Source organism: Heteronotia binoei, chromosome 16, assembly GCF_032191835.1.
Source record: "Heteronotia binoei isolate CCM8104 ecotype False Entrance Well chromosome 16, APGP_CSIRO_Hbin_v1, whole genome shotgun sequence".
Classification (NCBI taxonomy): domain Eukaryota; kingdom Metazoa; phylum Chordata; class Lepidosauria; order Squamata; family Gekkonidae; genus Heteronotia; species Heteronotia binoei.
Window position 1 is genome coordinate 45,208,702 of NC_083238.1, and position 19,022 is coordinate 45,227,723.

Below are 19,022 nucleotides of genomic sequence, written 5' to 3' on the forward strand. Positions count from 1 at the left end.
CCAATCGAATGCCTTTTAGGTGATATCACCACCCTAATATTGCCCTCCCTCTGCTTCCTCTCCTTCGTTTATACTCTCATGCACGGAGAGACAGTATAGTGCAGAGGTCACAATGTCAGACTAAGATCTGGGACACTAGGCCTGCGATCACACACACTAATTAATGCACTTTCCAACTGGATTTTACTGTGTGAACTAGCAAGATCCAGTTGGAAAGTGCATTGGAACTGGATTGAAAGTGCATTATTTGGTGTGTGTGACTGCAGACTTAAGGTGCTTTCGTGCCACACTAAACAAACGCGCTTTCAATCCACTTTGCAGCTGGATTTGACTGTGTGAAATGGCAAAATCCACTTGCAAACGGTCGCTGAAGTGGACTGAAACTGCACTGTTTAGCTGACAGGGGTGTCGAACTCATTTGTTATGAGGACCAGATCCAACATAAATGCGACCTCTTCGGTCCGGGCCATGCGTGTCATAAAATGTAATGCCAGGTAGCAGAGACATAAACTTTATAAAGGACAAACACAAAGATTTTTAAAAACTTAAAAATAAAACATGCTTAAAATATTAGCACTTGTTGGTTTTAAAAGGTGCTTTCTTTGTATCTCTCCTGTGTGATCCAGGAAACTGGGCAAAATTTTCCTTCTTTCACCAGGGGACTGGGAGGGGGGGAGCCTCAGCCAATAGAAGGAAAAGAGGCTTGGCTTTGTAGCTCTGCTGTGCAACTGAGAGAGCCTGGCAAAGCAAGCTATTCCTCCCCTCTTTCCTCTCCAAAGGAGGAGCCTCAGCCAATGGAGAAAATAGAGAAATAGAGTCTTTGCTCTGTAGTTCCTGTGCTATTGAGCAAGCCTGGCAAGGCAAGCTGTGATGCAGAAGGAAGCAAGAGAGAGGGAGAGAAGGAAGTAGACAGCCAGTTGCTTGGGTGTCTGATAGGAGCCTTCCAGGGCTTGATTTGGCTCCCAGGGCCACATGTTTGACACCCCTGCTTCAGCAAGTGTGAAAGGGCCTCCAGGTTTCAATCTCAACTCTGCCATGGAAGCTTGCTGGGTGACCCTGGATCAGTCACCCACTCTCAGAGAACAGGAAGTCCTCCCCCCGCCTGCCCAACAAGATGCCTTTTGGATGATATCACTACCCAAATATTCTCTCCCTTTGCTTCCTCTCTTTCATTTGTACTTTCATGCTTTGAGAGACGGTATGGTGTAACGATTAGAGTGTCGAACTAGGATCTGGGTGACTCAGGTTTGAAACTCCACTTTGCCATGGAAGCTTGCAGGTGACCTTGGACCATTCGCATTCTCTCTGCCTAACCTCCTGACAGGATGGTTGTAAGCAGGGCTTTTTTTTTTTTTTTTTTTTTTTTAATAGCAGGAACGCACAGGAACGCAGCTCCAGCTAGCTTGGTGTCAGGGTGTGTGGCCTAATATGCGAATTACCCCCTGCTGAGTTTTCTACAAAAAGCCCTGTGTAAAACAATGGTGATAACAGGGTGTGTGGCCTAATATGCAAATGAGTCCCTGCTGGGCTTGTTCTACAAACAAAGTCCCGGTAGTAAGGATAAAATGGCAGCGAGGAGAATGATATAAGCTTCCTTGGATCCACGTGGTGGGGAGATGTAGGTATAACTTTTCTTTTTAGAAATTAAGGCTACCCCATCACTTTTGCCAGTTTGAAGTCCATAGAGAACCTACTACTTTTCCGCAAAAAACAAACCCCCCACAAAATTTTCCTCTGTTCCATTTTTACTAGCGCAGAGGTGCCAAACATATGGCCTGTAGGCCAGAACTGGCCCGTCCAGGGGTCTTATCTGGCCCGTGAGCAACTGGGTCATTACCTTTATTTAATATATAATTAATATGTAATTTATCTAAAATTATTTAATATGTAATAATACAAAATGGAGTGTAATATACAAAATGGAGTGGACGCATTTGACTATACATGAGGCTTGAATCCACATATAGAGTAACTTGTACATGAATTATGCTATATAAAGAAATTGGAAATATAATTTTTTTTATTTTTATTTATTTATTTATCTGGGATTTATATCCCGCCCTTCCCATCGAGTGGCTCAGGGCGGCTTACAACATATGTAAAACTAACATAAAAATAAATTACACTATAAAATTAACATAAAATTAAAATTAAATAATTAAAATCCAATGTTTGTTATAAATGTACATGTCATTAAAATCAGACAGCGGTCGTAAAGCTACACTCTATTCAAATTCAAATACTGATTCGGTATACCGTCTTCAACATTTCGATGTTCCATATTCGATATTCAGTAGTCGGTATACAGGTATACAAGGATACAAGGCCGGTTAGTTGTGGGCCAGCCGGAAGAGGGTTGTCTTACAGGCCCTGCGGAATTGAGTAAGATCCCGCAGGGCCCTTACCTCCTCCGGCAGCTGGTTCCACCAAAATGGAGCCATTACAGAGAAGGCCCGGTCCCTTGTGATCTTCAAGCGGGCCTCCTTTGGCCCGGGGACGACCAAAAGATTTTGAGATCCCGATCGCAGTGCTCTCTGGGGAACATGCGGGGAGAGACGGTCCCTTAGGTAGGCAGGTCCTAGACCATATAGGGCTTTAAAGGTAATAACCATGCTAAAAGATTGACAATTTTGACTAATGCTAAAAGATTGACAATTTTGACTGAATAAGATTGCACTGAGTCCGATATAAGTTGATTGAAGCTTGTACCACTGAAGAAATAGTATTGAAACGGAGTAATAAAGAACGCAGGGTCTCCGTCTGGGACTAAGTGGGCAGAACTCACATACAGCGTGGAACTGAATAATTTATTTCTTATGGAAATTAAGCCTAGTGTTGGGTGTTTGTATCATTACCTTTATTGCCAGATGACAGAGGCTATGCATTATGTCCCTGCACACTATCCCAGCACTAATGAGTCATTACCTTAAGAAAATACTGCGATCACCTACACTAGATAATGCACTTTCAATCCACTTCCAATACACTTTCCAACTGGGTTTTACTGTGTGAACTGGCAAAATCCAGTTTAAAAGTTCACTGATAGTGGATTGAAAGTGCATTATTTAGTGTGTGTGCTTTTAAGAGTGTTCATGTTGTAATTATGTTGATATTTCTAATAAAAAAATCATTAATTGGGTCCGCCTGTGTCCTTTATAAAGTTCATATCTCCTGTACCAGGCATTACATTTCATGGCGCACAAGGCTCGGCCTGACAAAGTGACATTTATGACAGATCCGGCCCTCATCATAAACGAGCTTGACATCACAGCTTCTCAATTGCTTCTCCCCCAATTCCCCGCATCCCAACAACCAGGTTCTCCATTCTTTGTCCGCACTTGGGGCAGGATATTGCTCCAAGATTTTGTCAAGGACATCGGGTTGAAGTGAAAGACAAAGTTTATTTCTTTATTTTATTCAATTTTTAACCCACCCTCCCCTAGAAGCAGAGCTCAGTTCACAAATGCCACCCAAAAGCACCTTGCATTCTCTCCTTCCAATGTTGGCACACGCATGTGAAAAACAGAAAGCCAGTTTTAAATGTGCTTCTCTCAGCGTTGCTGAATCTATCAGCTGTCACGCCAGCAGGGGTGGAATTCTTGAAGGAGCTCCTTTGCATATTAGACCACACACCTTGAAGTAGCCAGTTCTCCAAGAGCTTACAAGGCTCTTTTTTGTAAGCTCTTGGAGGATTGGCTACATCAGGGGGGTGAGGCCAAATATGCAAAGGAGCTCCTGCTAGAATTCCACCCTTACATGTCAGAAAACCTGATTTACAGAGCCATTTCAGCCTTTCTGCACTTTATGATGCATGTGTGATTTCTGGTCATTCTGTTCCCTCCATGCGCACCAAAAGAATCCGTTCCAGTTTTTTCCTCTCTTTTTTTCCTTTTTAAAACTTCCATCTCTCTGATGTATGCGCCGTTCCTGGCACGGCTTCCACAAATGCATTACAATATAAGGTATGACTTAGCCATTCACATATCATCCCTTTCACCGAAAAAATCTGAGTAATGTTTTTGGGAGGCATCCATTGAGCAGTTCTGCTGTGCAAGCAACCACCGAAATAGATGCAGGTGTCAGGGCCCGTAATGGATATTGTTAGCGACCGTTATTCATGACACAGCTCCCTGTGTCAAGCCTGCACTGTCTTGTGAATATATATTTGAAAACTCCTCTTGAGTCTGCACACTCCTCCCTTCTCTGATGGCTTGCACATCTAGCAGATTGCTGAGCAGTCGGGTTGGAACAGATAAAAGAAAGTGCTTCTCCACCCAAATGGAGATTAACACATGGAATTCACCACCACAGGAGGTGGTGGTGGCTATAAGCATAGATGGCTACAAGAGGGGATTGGATAAACATTTGGAGCAGAGGTGCATCGGTGGCTATTAGCCACAGGATATTGATGGAACTCTCTGTCTGGGGCAGTGATGCTTCGTGTTCTTGGTGCTTGGGGGGACCACAGTGGGAGGACCTCCTGATGGCACCTGGGCTTTTTGGCCACTGTGTGACATAGAGTGTTGGACTGGATGGGCCATTGGCCTCATCCAACATGGCTTCTCTTATGTTCTGAAGAGCAAAGATCCATCAGTGGCTATTAACCAAAAGTTCTAGAAGGAACTGTCTGGAGCAATTATACTCTGTCTTCTTGGTGCTTGGGGAGGCAACAGTGGGAGGGCTCCTAGTGTCCTGGCCCCACTGGTGGACCTCCTGATGGCACCTGGGTTTTTTGGCCACTGTGTGACACAGAGTGTTGGACTGGGGGGTCATTGGCCTGATCCAACCTGGCTTCTCTTATGTTCTTATGGATAGAGGCCAATGGCAGCAGCTGGTAGGACTGCCAAGTCTGGGTTGGGAAATTCCTGGAGACTTGGGGATGGAGCCTGGGAAGGGTGAGGATTAGAGAGGGGAAGGACCTCGTGGGGTAGAATGCCTGGAGTCCACTCCCCAAAGCAGCCATTTTCCCCAGGCAAACTGATCATCTCTGTCATCTGGAGATCAATTGTAATGCCAGGAGATCTCTAGGTCCCACTGGAGGGCTAGCATTCTGGATCAAGGTTGCTTCTTTCACAACATAGCTCAGCCATAAGAACATAAGAGAAGCCATATTGGATCAGGTCAATGGCCCATCCAGTCCAACACTCTGTGTCACACAGTGGCCAAAAAAACCAGGCACCATCAGGAGGTCCATCAGTGGAGCCAGGACACCAGAAGCCCTCCCACTATACCCCCCCCCCCCAAAGCACCAAGAATACAGAGCATCACTGCCTCAGACAGAGAGTTCCAACAATACACTGTGGCTAATAGCCACTGATGGACCTCTGCTCCATATGTTGAGCCAATCCCCTCTTGAAGCTGTCTATGCTTGTAGCCACCACCACCTCCTGTGGCAGTGAATTCCATGTGTTAACCACTCTTTGGGTGAAGAAGGACTTCCTTTTATCCGTTCTAACCCAACTGCTCAGCAATTTCATTGAGTGCTCACGAGTTCTTGTATTGTGAGAAAGGAAGAAAAGTACTTTTTTCTCTACCTTCTCTATCCCATGCATAATCTTGTAAGTCTCCATCATGTCACCCTTCAGTTGACGTTTCTCCAAGCTAAAGGGCCGGCCCTAGACTGTCTGGCACCCGAGGCAAGGCTAACTTCTGCCCTCTCCCGGCACTGATAACATTACCAAGCGGCATGGGGGGCAAATTGGGTGCCCGAAGGTTGGTGCCCTAGGCAATCGCCTAGTTTGCCTAGTGGCAGGGCTGGCCCTGAGCTCAGCACCCACAGTTATTACAGGTAAACAAAATATGCAATGGCTGTGGAGAAGGGTGCCTACTGGAGTATCCCATCAAATGCAACAGCGGCCCATGCAGACTGAGGCACGGGGGAGCAGAAAATCCGGTAAGTAATCTAAACCAAACTGCTTCTTTACAAAACACACGCAGACATAGATGCTTAAGAAGAAGAGAGGAAGGGGGGAAAGGACAATTAATTACAAGAAGTGTCAGGGGAGAGGAAATGGAATGAAAAATTGAGTCTGAGTTATTAAAAAAAAATAAGTAATTTTTGCCTACTTTGCAGGAGGCTTATTATATTAATTAAACATTGTTACGGCAGAGGAGTTGGGGAGGGTGACGAAGTCTGAGGCCGGCTGTAAGTGTTCTCTCCTGTAGCCCGAGGCTCCAGCCGTCCTCCGATATTAATCTTCTAAAGCACTCTAAATGCTGAAGAGATAAACACTTGAAATATGAAAATGTTTCTCCCCCTACCCTGGGCTCCCTTGTAGACTTCATGACCCTGCGTCAACTCGAGATATAAACGAGGGGCTCAGACAGGCTGGTGTCTCCTTCTGTACTGGGCTGACTTTGTAAGCTGCTGGGTTGCTGTGTGGAAGCAAGTTCAGCCCATGCCTGAGTGATGCCCTGGCCCCACTGATGGACCTCCTGATGGCGCCTGCTTTTTTTGGCCACTGTGTGACACTGTGGCCCTGTTCAGACGCACAGTATAATCAGATGTCGCTGCTGTTTCCTTCTGGATTTGAAGTGGCTGATCAGACAGCAACATCTGCCTCCTGGTATTAACTCGTGGTAGCCCCCCCAACCCCATCCTTCTCGGAACCGGATTATTTTGTTACCTGCTCCTTTGAGGTGTTTTTTGAGTTCTCTGCTTTCACCTCGTAGTTTTCTCCATCTGGATAGTTCTGCTGCGATATTAACCAACTTCCGGATATCTGAAGGCTGTCCCAGAGCAAAAGGAGCCTCAGACATCCGGTTTATGGTCGCCATTTTTTTTTACTACTTAGCAATATGCGCATAACCGCATAATGTTTTAACCTATGCACATGCGCATAATGCATGTACATAATGTGCGCGTGTGCAAAATAGTGGAGAAAAAAAGAACTGCATGGTGCCATCGTGTGGATGGTAGAAGACAGTTTCATCGCGGAGTGATTCGAATTGCAGTATGGCAGTCTGAACGATAATATCTGGAACAAAAATATTCGGAACAGAACGGGGTCACTTTAACACGGACTCAACACGCTGTGTGAACAGGGCCAGAGTGTTGAACTGGATGGGCCATTGGTCCGATCCAACACGGCTTCTCTCATGTTCTTATGATACTGTGCAGCAAACACATTAAAATGTACGTGGGTATGGAGCCACGTTACATCCATCTACACAACGTTCTCCTGGACCATTCTGCGGTGGCAACGGTCCAGGCTCCATCTGTTATCGACAGTTTCATCTATCTGCTTACCTGCATAAGAGCAACTAGATTTGAGTCCCAGAACATCTGCTTAGTGGCTTCAGGGCTCACTTTTCAGTTTAGAAAAGAGAAGACTAAGGGGCGGGGGGCATGACAGAGGTTTGTTAAACGATGCACAGAATAGAGAGAATTGACAAAGAGAATTTTTTTCTCCCTCTCCCCAAATACTAGAACTCAAAGACATCTAAAGAAACTGATGGGCAGTGCCTTCAGGATGGACAAATGGAAAGACTACTTTATTCAGAGGGTGTCTAAAATGTGCCATTCTCTGCCCGAGGATGTAGTGATGGCCACAGGGCTAAACAGCTTTAAAAGGAGAGTAGATAGATTCATGGAGGATAACTCTATCAGTGGCTACTAGCCACGGTGACTGAGGGGAACCTCCAAAGGCAGTCAGCCTCTGGATCCCAGAGCACAGAAGCAACGTCAGGGGAAGGTCTCAGCCTCTCTGCCCTGTTGCTGGCCATAACTGGTTGGCCACTGTGTAAAACAGGAGGCTGGACTAGATGGACGACTAGTCTGACCCAGCACGGCACATTGCTTGAAGGCCTCAACCTCCATGCTCTGTTGTTGGCCCTCCAGAGGAACTGGGTTGGCTACTGTGTGTGAGACAGGATGCTGGACTAGATGGACCACTGGTTTGATCCAGCAGGGCTCTCCTTATGTTTATTTATTTATTTTATATCCCGCCCTCCCCACCGAAGGCAGGCTCAGGCCAGCTCACAAACCAAGGGTCGACACAAGCACATTAGTGTGACCGGTAAAAAAAACTACAATAAAAACATAAAAACAATTGCTAAGTATGTTCTTAGGAAGGCCTTGGTCTCTATGCCCTGTTGTTGGCTGTCCAGAGGAATTGGTTGGCTACTCTGTGAAACAGAATGCTGGAGCAGATGGACCCAGCAGGACTCTTCTGATGTTCTTATGAAGGTCTCGGCCTCTGTGCCCTGCTGTTGGCCCTTCAGAGGAACTGGGTTGGCCATTGTGTGAGACAGGATGCTGGACTAGATGGACCACTGGTCTGATCCAGTAGGGCTCTTGTTATGTTCCCTGAAAACTGAAATATGGCCAAAACACACACACACACAGGACCTCCAAATTCAGCTGTAAACAAAGACAGATGCTTAACCATCTAAAAAGGCAAATTAATCATCACTCTATTTATATTTCATGCCCTTGTTTGTTCGGCCTAGCAGGGGTATGCTGTCTTCCCCTTCAACCACCTCACAAGCTCAGTCAACCTAGTTATTAATGGTGATGAGTGGATAGCAGGAAGAGACGAACGGGTAGCTTCCAAAACTGCAGGCCTATTAGTCAAGAAAGCTGAAGGGGAATCAATTGGAATTATTTAATGTTCACATTTGTCACATTCAGATGTTCCAGTGATCAGTGTTAGTGTGCTCAGGTAACCTCGCGGATAAAATGAAGCCGTGTAAAAGATCCCACTCAAACAGCAGTCCCACTTCTAGTAATCCATGGATTTGCAGTGTGAAATCTTAATGCATATTCATGGGAAATGAATAAGCACAGACAAATGTTTCTCGGAAACCAGCAAACCTCACTTGTTCAGTCAGAGCGTTGGTTTCAAGATTTGTTGCAAGAGACAAGGAAAGCAGAGCTTCTGTTCAAGCAGTTCTGACATGAGCGTACGAGAAGCTGCCTTTGACAAAGTCAGACTATTAGTTCATGTAGCTAAGTATCGTCAACTCTGATTGGCAGATTCTCTCTAGGGTCTTTCCCAACACCTGTTGTCTGAAATGCTTAAGTGAAGATGTTGGGGAGAGACCCAGGGATGCAAGCCATAAGGTCTAAAAGTAAGGTAGTCCCCTGTGCAAGCACCAGTCGTTTCCGATTCTGGTGCGACGCTGCTTTTACAACATTTTCATGGCAGACTTTTTTTTTTACGGGGTGGTTTGCCATTGCCTTCCCCAGTCATCTACACTTTCCCCCCAGCAAGCTGGGTACTCATTTTACCGACCTCGGAAGGATGGAAGGCTGAGTCAACCTGGAGCTGGCTACCTGAACCAGCTTTTGCTGGGATCGAACTCAGGTCGTGAGCAGAGGGCTCTGACTGCAGTACTGCAGCTTTACCACCCTGCGCTACAGGGCTCTTCCATAAGGTCTACTGTTCCCTTAATTTGCATCTCGTATGGGTCTTGCTTCACATAGTCCTAAGGACCTTGGTGTTCTTGTGCCAAAGCAACAATCTTCTAATCTCCACGGAAACGTTAAAAGGATTAAAGGCAAACCATAAGCATTGTCTTACACAGGCTATTGTAGGTTCTAGCCTAACATACCAAAACTGAAAAAAGCACACCAGAAGAGCTTACTGCCTACCAAAGTCACATTCATAGGTGCGAGAGTATAAAGGAAAGCAGAAATAAAAAATGCATCATATGCCAAGTAATATGGGCTGAGATTCAAATGAGGATCAAACTTTATCTAAGTCATGTACCGATTCCCCACTAGCCTTGTCCCAGTCTTGCGCTCCTGCGCAGCGCTTCCATCTGATTTCGCACAAGCTGCCGCGGGGCTGCAACTTGGCCCGCCTCTTTCCCACAGCAAGCGGAAACCAGTTTTCAGAGGATCTTGCTTGCCACAGGAAAGAGGCGGGGTGAGTTGCAGCCCTGTGGCAGCTTGTGCGAAATCGGACGGAAGCACCACAAAGAAGAAAAGCATAAGACTGGGACAAGGCTAGTAAGGCTAATGGGGAACTGGCCTTGGGCAAACTAAGTATCACATTTGCTGGCTGGCTATCTCTGAACCTGCTGAAACTCTCAGAAAACAATTGTGCAGAACTGTTCTCTCAGGACTGACCATTCAATTCAGCCTGGCAGGGATCGATCTATCTATCTATCTATCTATCTATCTATCTATCTATCTATCTATCTATCTATCTATCTATCTATCTATCTATCTATCTATCTATCTCTCTCTCTCTCTCTCTCTCTCTCTCTCTCTCTCTCTCTCTCTCTCACACACACACACACACACACACACACAATGAAAGCTCCAAGTATGTGGGGACATGAGATAGAAGGGTTCTCTCCCAACCTCCTCCTTGATTCATGAACTTTCCATCTACTTTTTAAACTGGGTGAGCAATCAAATGTGCAATTCCCTAGGATGGCTGTAGTGAGTGCTTTTTCTAAATGCGGGATTCTAAACTAACCTCCTATCATTTTTGTCTTTCAAAATGGAACACCTCAAAAAGACATCATAACATTTTCAACAGAAGTTATGTTTCTTAAAGAGTGCTTTAGTGATCAGTTCATGACTCTTTATTTCTCTTACATTGCTCTTTTTGTTGGAAGTGATGTTTTAAAATTTATGCTCCACCTGTTAGTAGGTGCCTTGGGAACACAGACTGAGAGACGCAGTGCAAAAAGAAGAAGAAGAAGAAGATGAAGAAGAAGATATTGGATTTATATCCCACCCTCCACTCCAAATCTCAGAGCGGCTCACAATCTCATTTATCTTCCTTCCCCACAACAGACACCCTGTGAGGTGGGTGGGACTGAGAGGGCTCTCACAGCAGCTGCCCTTTCATGGACAACCTCTGCAAGAGCTATGGCTGACCCAAGACCATTCCAGCAGCTGCAAGTTGAAGAGTGGGGAATCAAACCCGGTTCTCCCAGATAAGAGTCTGCGCACTTAACCACCACACCAAACTGGCTCAAGATTAAACAAACAAACAAGCAGATGTGTTACGCAGAATATATTTGTTCTTTTGTACATGAGCTGGCTTACCTGGGAAGGCCCCGATGCCTGGTCCCATGTGGCTTGTCCAGGTGTTTCTTGAATGGAAAGTCCACGTAAACCCTGTAGATGCATCATGCGTCCAACCACAAAGGTCTCCGGGAATATCAAAGTTGCAGTTGAATCCTATGGGGAGCTGGAAATCTTGTAACAGGAACAGAAGAACATAGAAGAGGATCAAAGAAAGGCTAGCCACAGAGAAATGCTAACGAACATACCTAACAAACTGGAAAGCCAGGGCCTTTTCCATTGCTGCACCTAGCTGGTGGAATGAGTTGCCAATGGAGGTTAGGGCCCTGCGAGAGCTTCTACAGTTCTTCAGGGCCTGTAAAACGGCACTCTTCCACCATGCTTTCCCATAATGGTAACATCTATGGCAACGGATTAGGCCCATAAACCTAACCATTATTCTGGATTTCTCTTACCACACTATGGCGACCCCAGGTCCTCTTTGGAACATCTAATATTGACCGCCATCTGCTATCATTGAAATTCTTTTTGTATGTACTATTGCACTAGCACCTATCAATATTGATGTTTTAATAATTGTTTTATGTCTTATGCTTTATTGCTGTTTTATCTTGTTTGGTCATTGTTTGACCCTAACCTGTGAGCTGCCCTGAGCCTGCCTTTGGCAGGGAAGGTGGGATATAAATGAAATAAGATAATAAAAAAATAAATGAATAAATCAGGGGTATGTGGCCTAATATGCAAAGGAGTTCCTGATACAAAAAAAAAGCCCTGCTTACACCATCCCAAGTTTCAGCTGCTTGTGAGGATCAGTCTAGATGGAACTCTCTGTCTGGGGCAGTGATGCTCTGTATTCTTGGTACTTGGGGGGGGGGGACAGTGGGAGGGCTTCTAGTGTCCTGGCCCCACTGATGGCACAGTATACTCTGTCTTCTTGGTGCTTGGGGAGGCAACAGTGGGAGGGCTCCTAGTGTCCTGGCCCCACTGGTGGACCTCCTGATGGCACCTGGGTTTTTTTGCCACTGTGTGACACAGAGTGTTGGACTGGATGGGCCACTGGCCTGATCCAACATGGCTTCTCTTATGTCTATCAAATGTCTTATCAAAATTAATCTTATGTCTTATCAAAATGAACATGTCCACATCCTTCATACTCTAAATGGACATAAATGGAGACACCAAATGTCTTCAGCCCCTCTAACCAGCACCTTAGAATCACAGAGTTGGAAGGGATCTCCAGAATCATCTAGTTCAACTCTCTGCACGATGCAGGAAATGTACAAATACACACTCCCCCAGTGACGACTGCTCCACGTCCAGAAGATGGCAAAAAACAAAACAAAAAAAATCCCAACCCTCCAGGATTCCTGGCCAAACTGGCCTGGAGAAAAATTGTTGCCTGACTCCAAAGTTGAACAGCATTTCTCTGAGACCATGATAGTTACACCCTGATGCAGCCCCTCCTGCTCGCGATTTGCCTAAGTTCACAGAATCAGCATTGCTGGCAGATGGCCATCTAGCCTCTGTTTAAAAACTTCCAAAGAAGGAGAGCCCACCACCTCCTGAGGAAGCCTGTTCCACTGCGGAATCGCTCTTACAGTCAAGAAATTCTTCCTAATGTTGAGCCAGAAACTCTTAGGATGTAATTTCAACCTTTTGGTTCTGGTCCGGCCTTCTGGGGGCATAGAAAGCAACTCCACACCATCCTCTATAGGGCAGCCCTTCAAGTCGTTGAAGATGGTGATCCTATCACCTCTCAGCTGCCTCCTCTCCAAGCTCAACATCCCCAGCTCCTTCTTCACAAAGCACATTTTAACTATGCAGAAATATATGCCATACTGTTCAGTTGTGCTACATCATCCTGCAGTGCTGTGAAGAAGATGGAGGGGGGTGGGGATTCCAATCTGTCTTTAAAATATTGGTTAATAATTGAGAGATGAAAACAGTAGGGGGCTAGAATAGCAAAAGCTCATGGAATGAAACTCATGTATCATAATTTGAGTACCCAAGTTAAAAAAAATGTTGCCATCAAGTCACAGCCAACTTATAGCAACCTCACAAGGTTTTCAAGGCAAGAGCTGTTCAGAGGCGGTTTGCCATTGCCTGACTCTGTGTAACAACCTTGGACTTCCTTGGTGGTCTCCCATAGGGGTGTGCATTCGGTTCAGCCAAACCAAATACACCCCCGAAAAACAGCTGATTCGGCTGTACTAAAGCAGTATACAGCTGAATCAGATTCTCTGACCTGATTCAGGAGCCGTATACTGCAGCCGCGAATTGTCCCAAAATAATGGGGCCATATATTCAGGAATAGCTGGATATCTCCCGAATCAGATTTGGTTCTTGAATCTGCTATTAGGAGATATAAGGCCTCCCAAATTTTTTAGCCATGAATACCCCCGAATCTTATTTTTTCCGAATTTTTTTCTTTTGCACACCCCTCTCCTCATCCAAATACTAACCACAGATGACCCTGCTTAGCTTCTGAGATGTGATGAGATCAGACTATCCAGGTCAGGGCCAAAGTAACGTTACTTACAATAAAAACTGCCGGTGTGGATGCAATCTAGATATTTTTGCCTGGGAGCTAATTCACATGCGCAGACGAGTATAAATACATGTGTGAACAGCCTCTGCTGAAACGTACTATGACAAGCAAGCCCTGCTCATGGCATTCGTAGTGCCTGTTTTAGATGTGCTGTGCTGAATGATGCAGCCACTGGATGGTAAACTTGAATTTACGGACTCGCTCGCTCAGTTCGACTGAAAAACATTTACAGCTTGAATCTCAATGATTTCAAAAGAGCTGTACAGAGATTGCTATTTTCTGGATTGTGCCTTTAATCCAGTTGAACTCCAAAAGATTCAAGAAAGAACCAGGCCTTATTGACATGGACTGGCCTAGGGGAATCTCCTTCCCTCTTCGATTTCCTTGACAATGATAAGGTTTGCCAGCATCCATAAAGAACTTTGCCTGACGAGATCAATGTAAACTCCAAATAAATATATATGTAACTGATTCCTCTGTAAGAGACACAAAGAAGACAAGAAGGCTGATTCTGATGTTTGTTTGTTTTCCCCACAGACTTGGGATCAATCCTGCAACCCACTGGCATGCATACTTGCAGAGGTCTAAGTTACTTGAGCATGCAACTGGATCCTCCACAGACTAAATGGTGGCCTTCATGCTCCAGATGTCAAGTCAGACAGAGTCACTTGTGCTAAGCATTTGCCTTGTGGATGGGAGCAGAGGACAACTTGCAGAAGTAATTCGATTTCCAAAAAGAAAATAACATTTAAGATTTGGGCTTCCAAGCCAATCGTGTCGGATTTTTAGAAGAAAGAAGTCAACTTCTTGATTTTTTAAATGAAGGGCCTTTTTGGTTGAGGCACCAAAACTCTGGAATTCTCTCCCCAGGAGACTTCCCCATCCCCACTTTTGCTGCTGTCCTCCACCAGGAGGGCCTTTTTGTTTCTTCTGGCATTCTCTTAGCGATCCCTTCTTCCTACCTTGTAATTATTGTTTTTTATGTTTTGCAAGGGTATTTTAGCTTTGGCTTCAGTTGTTTAAATGGTGAGCTTTCATTCCGTGGAATGGTTTTTAAGATGTGTTTTGATAATGTTTATTTTACCTTTTAGCCACTTTGGTATTCCTGATGAGGGCAGAAAGGCGGAGCATAAATTTGGTAAACAAAATATTAAAGGAAAGATCAATAGAGAAAGTGGGAGCAAAAAGATTGGTGAGTAATAATCTCCGGAGCCACTCCTAGTAAGGATTGGCAATTAAAGACTGGGATGCCCAGTTACAGCCAAAGCCTGTTCAGGAACACCATTAGGCTACACCCCCCTGATGTAGCCAATTCTCCAAGAGCTTACAGGGTTCTTCTTACAAGGTCTACTGTAAGTTCTTGGAGGATTGGTTACATCAGGGATGTGTGGCCTAATACGCAAAGGAGTTCCTGCTACAAAATAAGCCCTGCAGGCTGTTCCTAGCTTTTCTGAACAAAGAGAAAATTTGAAATCATCAAGTCTACAAAAATAACAATCACCAGGAAGAGGTTAGTGACTCCTATGATAGTTATCAGGCAATTCACTTACAGAGAAAGGGAAAGAACTTCTTCCGGCTCCAGAAACAATAATAATTAAATAATACTACAATATTAACAGCCATGAGTCCATTTATATTATGATTGAATCTAATTTCACTTCTGAGGAAGGTAACATTTTAGACTTCCATAAATCTGATTGCCCAGAGAAATGTGCATCAAACTCGCAATAATAAAAATCAGAGTTAAATCAAGAGAAAAACAATATGAACTTCTGGCTGCTGGCCTTGGACATACAATTAAATGTGAATCCAGTTCTTTCTGGTGAAGGTGAAGATGAATGTTACCACAGGTAACACATTCTTTTGCAGCAAGAACTCCTTTGCATATTAGGCCACTGCACCCCTAATGTAGCCAATCCTCCAAGAGCTGACAGGGCTCTTAGTACAAAGTCTCCCGTAAATTCCACGGGGATTGGCTACATCAGGGGTGTGTGGCTTAATATGCAAAGGAGCTCCTGCTACAAAAAAATAAAAGCCCTGGTTGCCACCAGTTTTGCAGGGAAGTAATGAATCAGGCTTCCTTCTCACTAGTAAACCCATGCCTGTATCTTTTCAAGATTATGGGAGGAGAGGGGGCTCACTTCTATGTAGAAAAACATTCCTTGTCTATTGAATACCAGTAAGTCAGGGGAGGAGAACTCTTCTAAGAGCTTGGTTCTTAGTTACTGGTTCAAATCGCATCTCTGACATGAACTCATTAGACAGTTCTAAGATGGTGGTGCCTCAAGTCACAGCTGACTTCTTGTGACCCCAAAGGGTTTTCAAGATAAGAGATGTTCAGAGGTGGTTTGTGTAGCAACCTTGGTGGTCTCTCATTCAATTTCTAACCAGGAATGACCCTGCTTAGCTTCTGATGAGATGGAGGTAGCCTGAGCCATCCTGGGCAGAACAAGGCAGGAAAACCTTAACCACCCTCTATATCTAGGGATGGGATGGAGGGTAAGGGGCAGGGCTTTTTTGTATCAGGAACTCCTTTGCATATTAAGCCACACTCCTCTCATGTAGCCAATCTTCCAAGAGCTTACTGGGTTATTACAGAGCCTACTGTAAGCTTTTGGAGGATTGGCTGCATCAGAGGGGTGTGACCTAATATGCAAAGGAGTCCCTGCTACAAAAAAAAAAGCCCTGATGAGGGGTAAAACTATGGATGAATATTACAGGCCTATTCCTGCAATATTCTAGGCCAATCCGAAATCCTGAGTGAAAGCTGATGAGAAGCCAACTAAGCGTTATGCTGGAATATCCCTGGTCTGTTCAGAACCCTCGCAGGCAGGGCATTTTTTTGTAGAAAAAGCCCAGCAGGAACTCACTTCCATATTTTTGGTGTAGTGGTTAAGTGGGCGGACTCTTATCTGGGAGAACTGGGTTTGATTCCCCACTCCTCCACTTGCACCTGCTGGAATGGCCTTGGGTCAGCCACAGCTTTTTCAAGAACCCTCTCAGCCCCACCCACCTCACAAGGTGTCTGTTGTGGGGGGGAGAAGATATAGGAGATTGTAAGCCGCTCTGAGTCTCTGATTCAGGGAGAAGGGCGGGGTATAAATCTGCAATTCTTCTTCTTCTATTAGGCCACACCCCCTGACATCGCCATTGTTTCACACAGGACTTTTTGTAGAAAAAGCCCAGCAGGGACTCATCAGGCCACCCCCCCCTGATGCCAGGTCAGGCGGAACTACGTTCCTGTGTGTTCCTGCTCAAAAAAAGGCCCTGCTCGCAGGTACCCCCATTGCAGAAGGAGCGCCCACCACCTCCCAATGAAGCTTGTTCCACTGAGGAACCACTCTTAACTGTCGGGAAGGTCTTCTGTAGAAAAGAATCCCACTGGTACATTTGTAAATAGTGTTCAATGCTCAAGTAATGATTTAAAAGACAATATTCTGTTGGGTGCCCCCCTTTCGCCATTTAGTTGCTGAAGCTTTAATATCCAAGTACCCAAAGAATGAGTAAGCTTCACAACACTATCCTCTACTTTGATCAGAAGCGGGAAATTTGTGCTTAATTAGGTATCTGTATGAGCAGTTCTGTTTTTAAAGGTGCGACTGAGCCAGCTGCCTGACTGGCTAGACTAGCGTGTGGCCAGCCATCTCTAAATGTACCAGCTAATGCTTTTCAAGCAGCCTTAATATCCCTGACTAACCTGATCTCATCAGGGCTCAGAAGCTGAGCAGGGTCGGCCCTGAGATCACCAAAGATGGCCGGGGGTAGCTATGCAGAGGAAGGCAATGGCCGCCCACCTCTCCTCATCTCTTGCCTTGAAATCCCCGTGGTCCTAGGGTTGCCAGAAACTGGTTGTGACTTGATGGCACACAATGGTAATTAATGCTTTTTAATTTGATGGGAAACTTTGCAATATTTCTAATATTTCTAAATGTTCACCCTTACAGGATTTTCAGAATTATTACTATTGCTATTATTAGTAGTAGTAGTAGTATTTTCATGTCTGCATCTGTGCGTGTGCCTGGAAGTTATGGTTGACTTCTGGCAACTCCAACTTAAATGTTCAGAGAGGTGGCTTCCTATTTCCTGCCTCTGCAACCCAGTCCTGGTATTCCTTGCAGGTCTCCCATCCAAGGACTTCCAGAGTCGGCCCTTCTTAGCTTCCACGATCTGATGAGATTGGGCTTGCCTAGGCTGCCCGGGTCATGGCGTCAGACTGGTAGAATTGACTGTACTTCTGTTGTGAAAATTTGTGTAAAATTTTCGCTTCTCAATTACCCATAAAATAAAAACACACAGGAAAATATTTGTGAAAACAGGCCTCTTTTAATTTAACAATCTGGGAACCAGGGGTGGAATTCTAGCAGGAGCCCCTTTGCATATTAGGCCACACATCCCTGATGTAGCCAGTCCTCCATGAGCTTACAAAAAAGAGCCTTGTAAGTTCTTGGAGGATTGGCTACATCAGGGGGTGTAGCCTAATACACAAAGGGGTTCCTGCTAGAATTCCACCCCTGCTGGGATCATCTGCATTTACTGGATAACCTACACTGATCTCCAGGCAAACGGATATCAATGATTTTCACGTGTGTTTGTATGTGCACACACATGTACCTAGGTGGAGCAAATACCTATGTACATGTGTGTGCGCATGTACACGGACATATATGTCAAAATCTCTGAAGTCTGTTTGCCTGGATGTCAATGTAGGTTATCCAGTGAATGCAGATGTTCCCAGACCGTTTGATTAAAAGAGGCCTATCAACATAACCTACTCAATACAATCTTTGGACGGCTCAGAAGGATATAAGATACACCCGCATGCATCAGGGCATCTGTCCAAACCCCATTCCTCTTCCTTAAAAGAATGGTCTCAGCAGTGCAGTAAATCAATGCAGCGCTTTTGTGAAGTCACTCACTCCTTAGTGTTAAATAAGATCCGACTTCTGACCAAACCTCTCTAGAGCTTGGTCTGTCACTAGTAATATCATTCTGCAAGCCTGGGCGCGTGGGGAAAAACACAAGAGCGATCACTTAGCCGCAAACTCATTATTGACAACAACATAACTTGGAGTGGTCGAACGGCAGCTCAAGAGCGAAATGCTTATCTCAAGCAGTTTGAGCTGGGCTCTTGGCCAGCATAAGAAAGAGACGGATCAAGGCAGGGAAGGTACCTTCACCCAGCCAATTAAAGAGTGGGGTTGCAATGGCAAACTACCCCGTAAAAAGCCTGCCATGAAAACGTTGTGAAAGCAACGTCACCCCAGAGTCGGAAACGACTGGTGCTTGCACAGGGGACCTTTCCTTTCCTTGCTATACAAAGGAAGGGAATGGGACTCTTTTTTCTAGCAGGAGCTCCTCTGCATATAAGGCCACGCCCCCCCCCCGATGTAGCCAATCCCCCTGGAGCTTACAGTAGGCCCTGGAATAAGAGCCCTCTAAGCTCCTGGAGGACTGGCTACATCAGGGGGGCGTGGCCTAATATGCAGA

The 19,022-nt window shown here is 45.2% G+C and overlaps 1 protein-coding gene across 2 annotated transcripts in view; it reads right to left on the reverse strand.

Moving 5' to 3' along the window:
* Positions 1–19,022, reverse strand: part of NRP2 (neuropilin 2) — a 312,308-nt gene that overhangs the window by 87,525 nt on the left and 205,761 nt on the right. For both annotated transcript variants that reach the window (XM_060256874.1, XM_060256875.1), the window contains exon 12: positions 11,009–11,161. In XM_060256874.1, the coding sequence (XP_060112857.1) occupies positions 11,009–11,161 (153 nt within the window). The remainder of the gene's footprint in view (positions 1–11,008; positions 11,162–19,022) is intronic.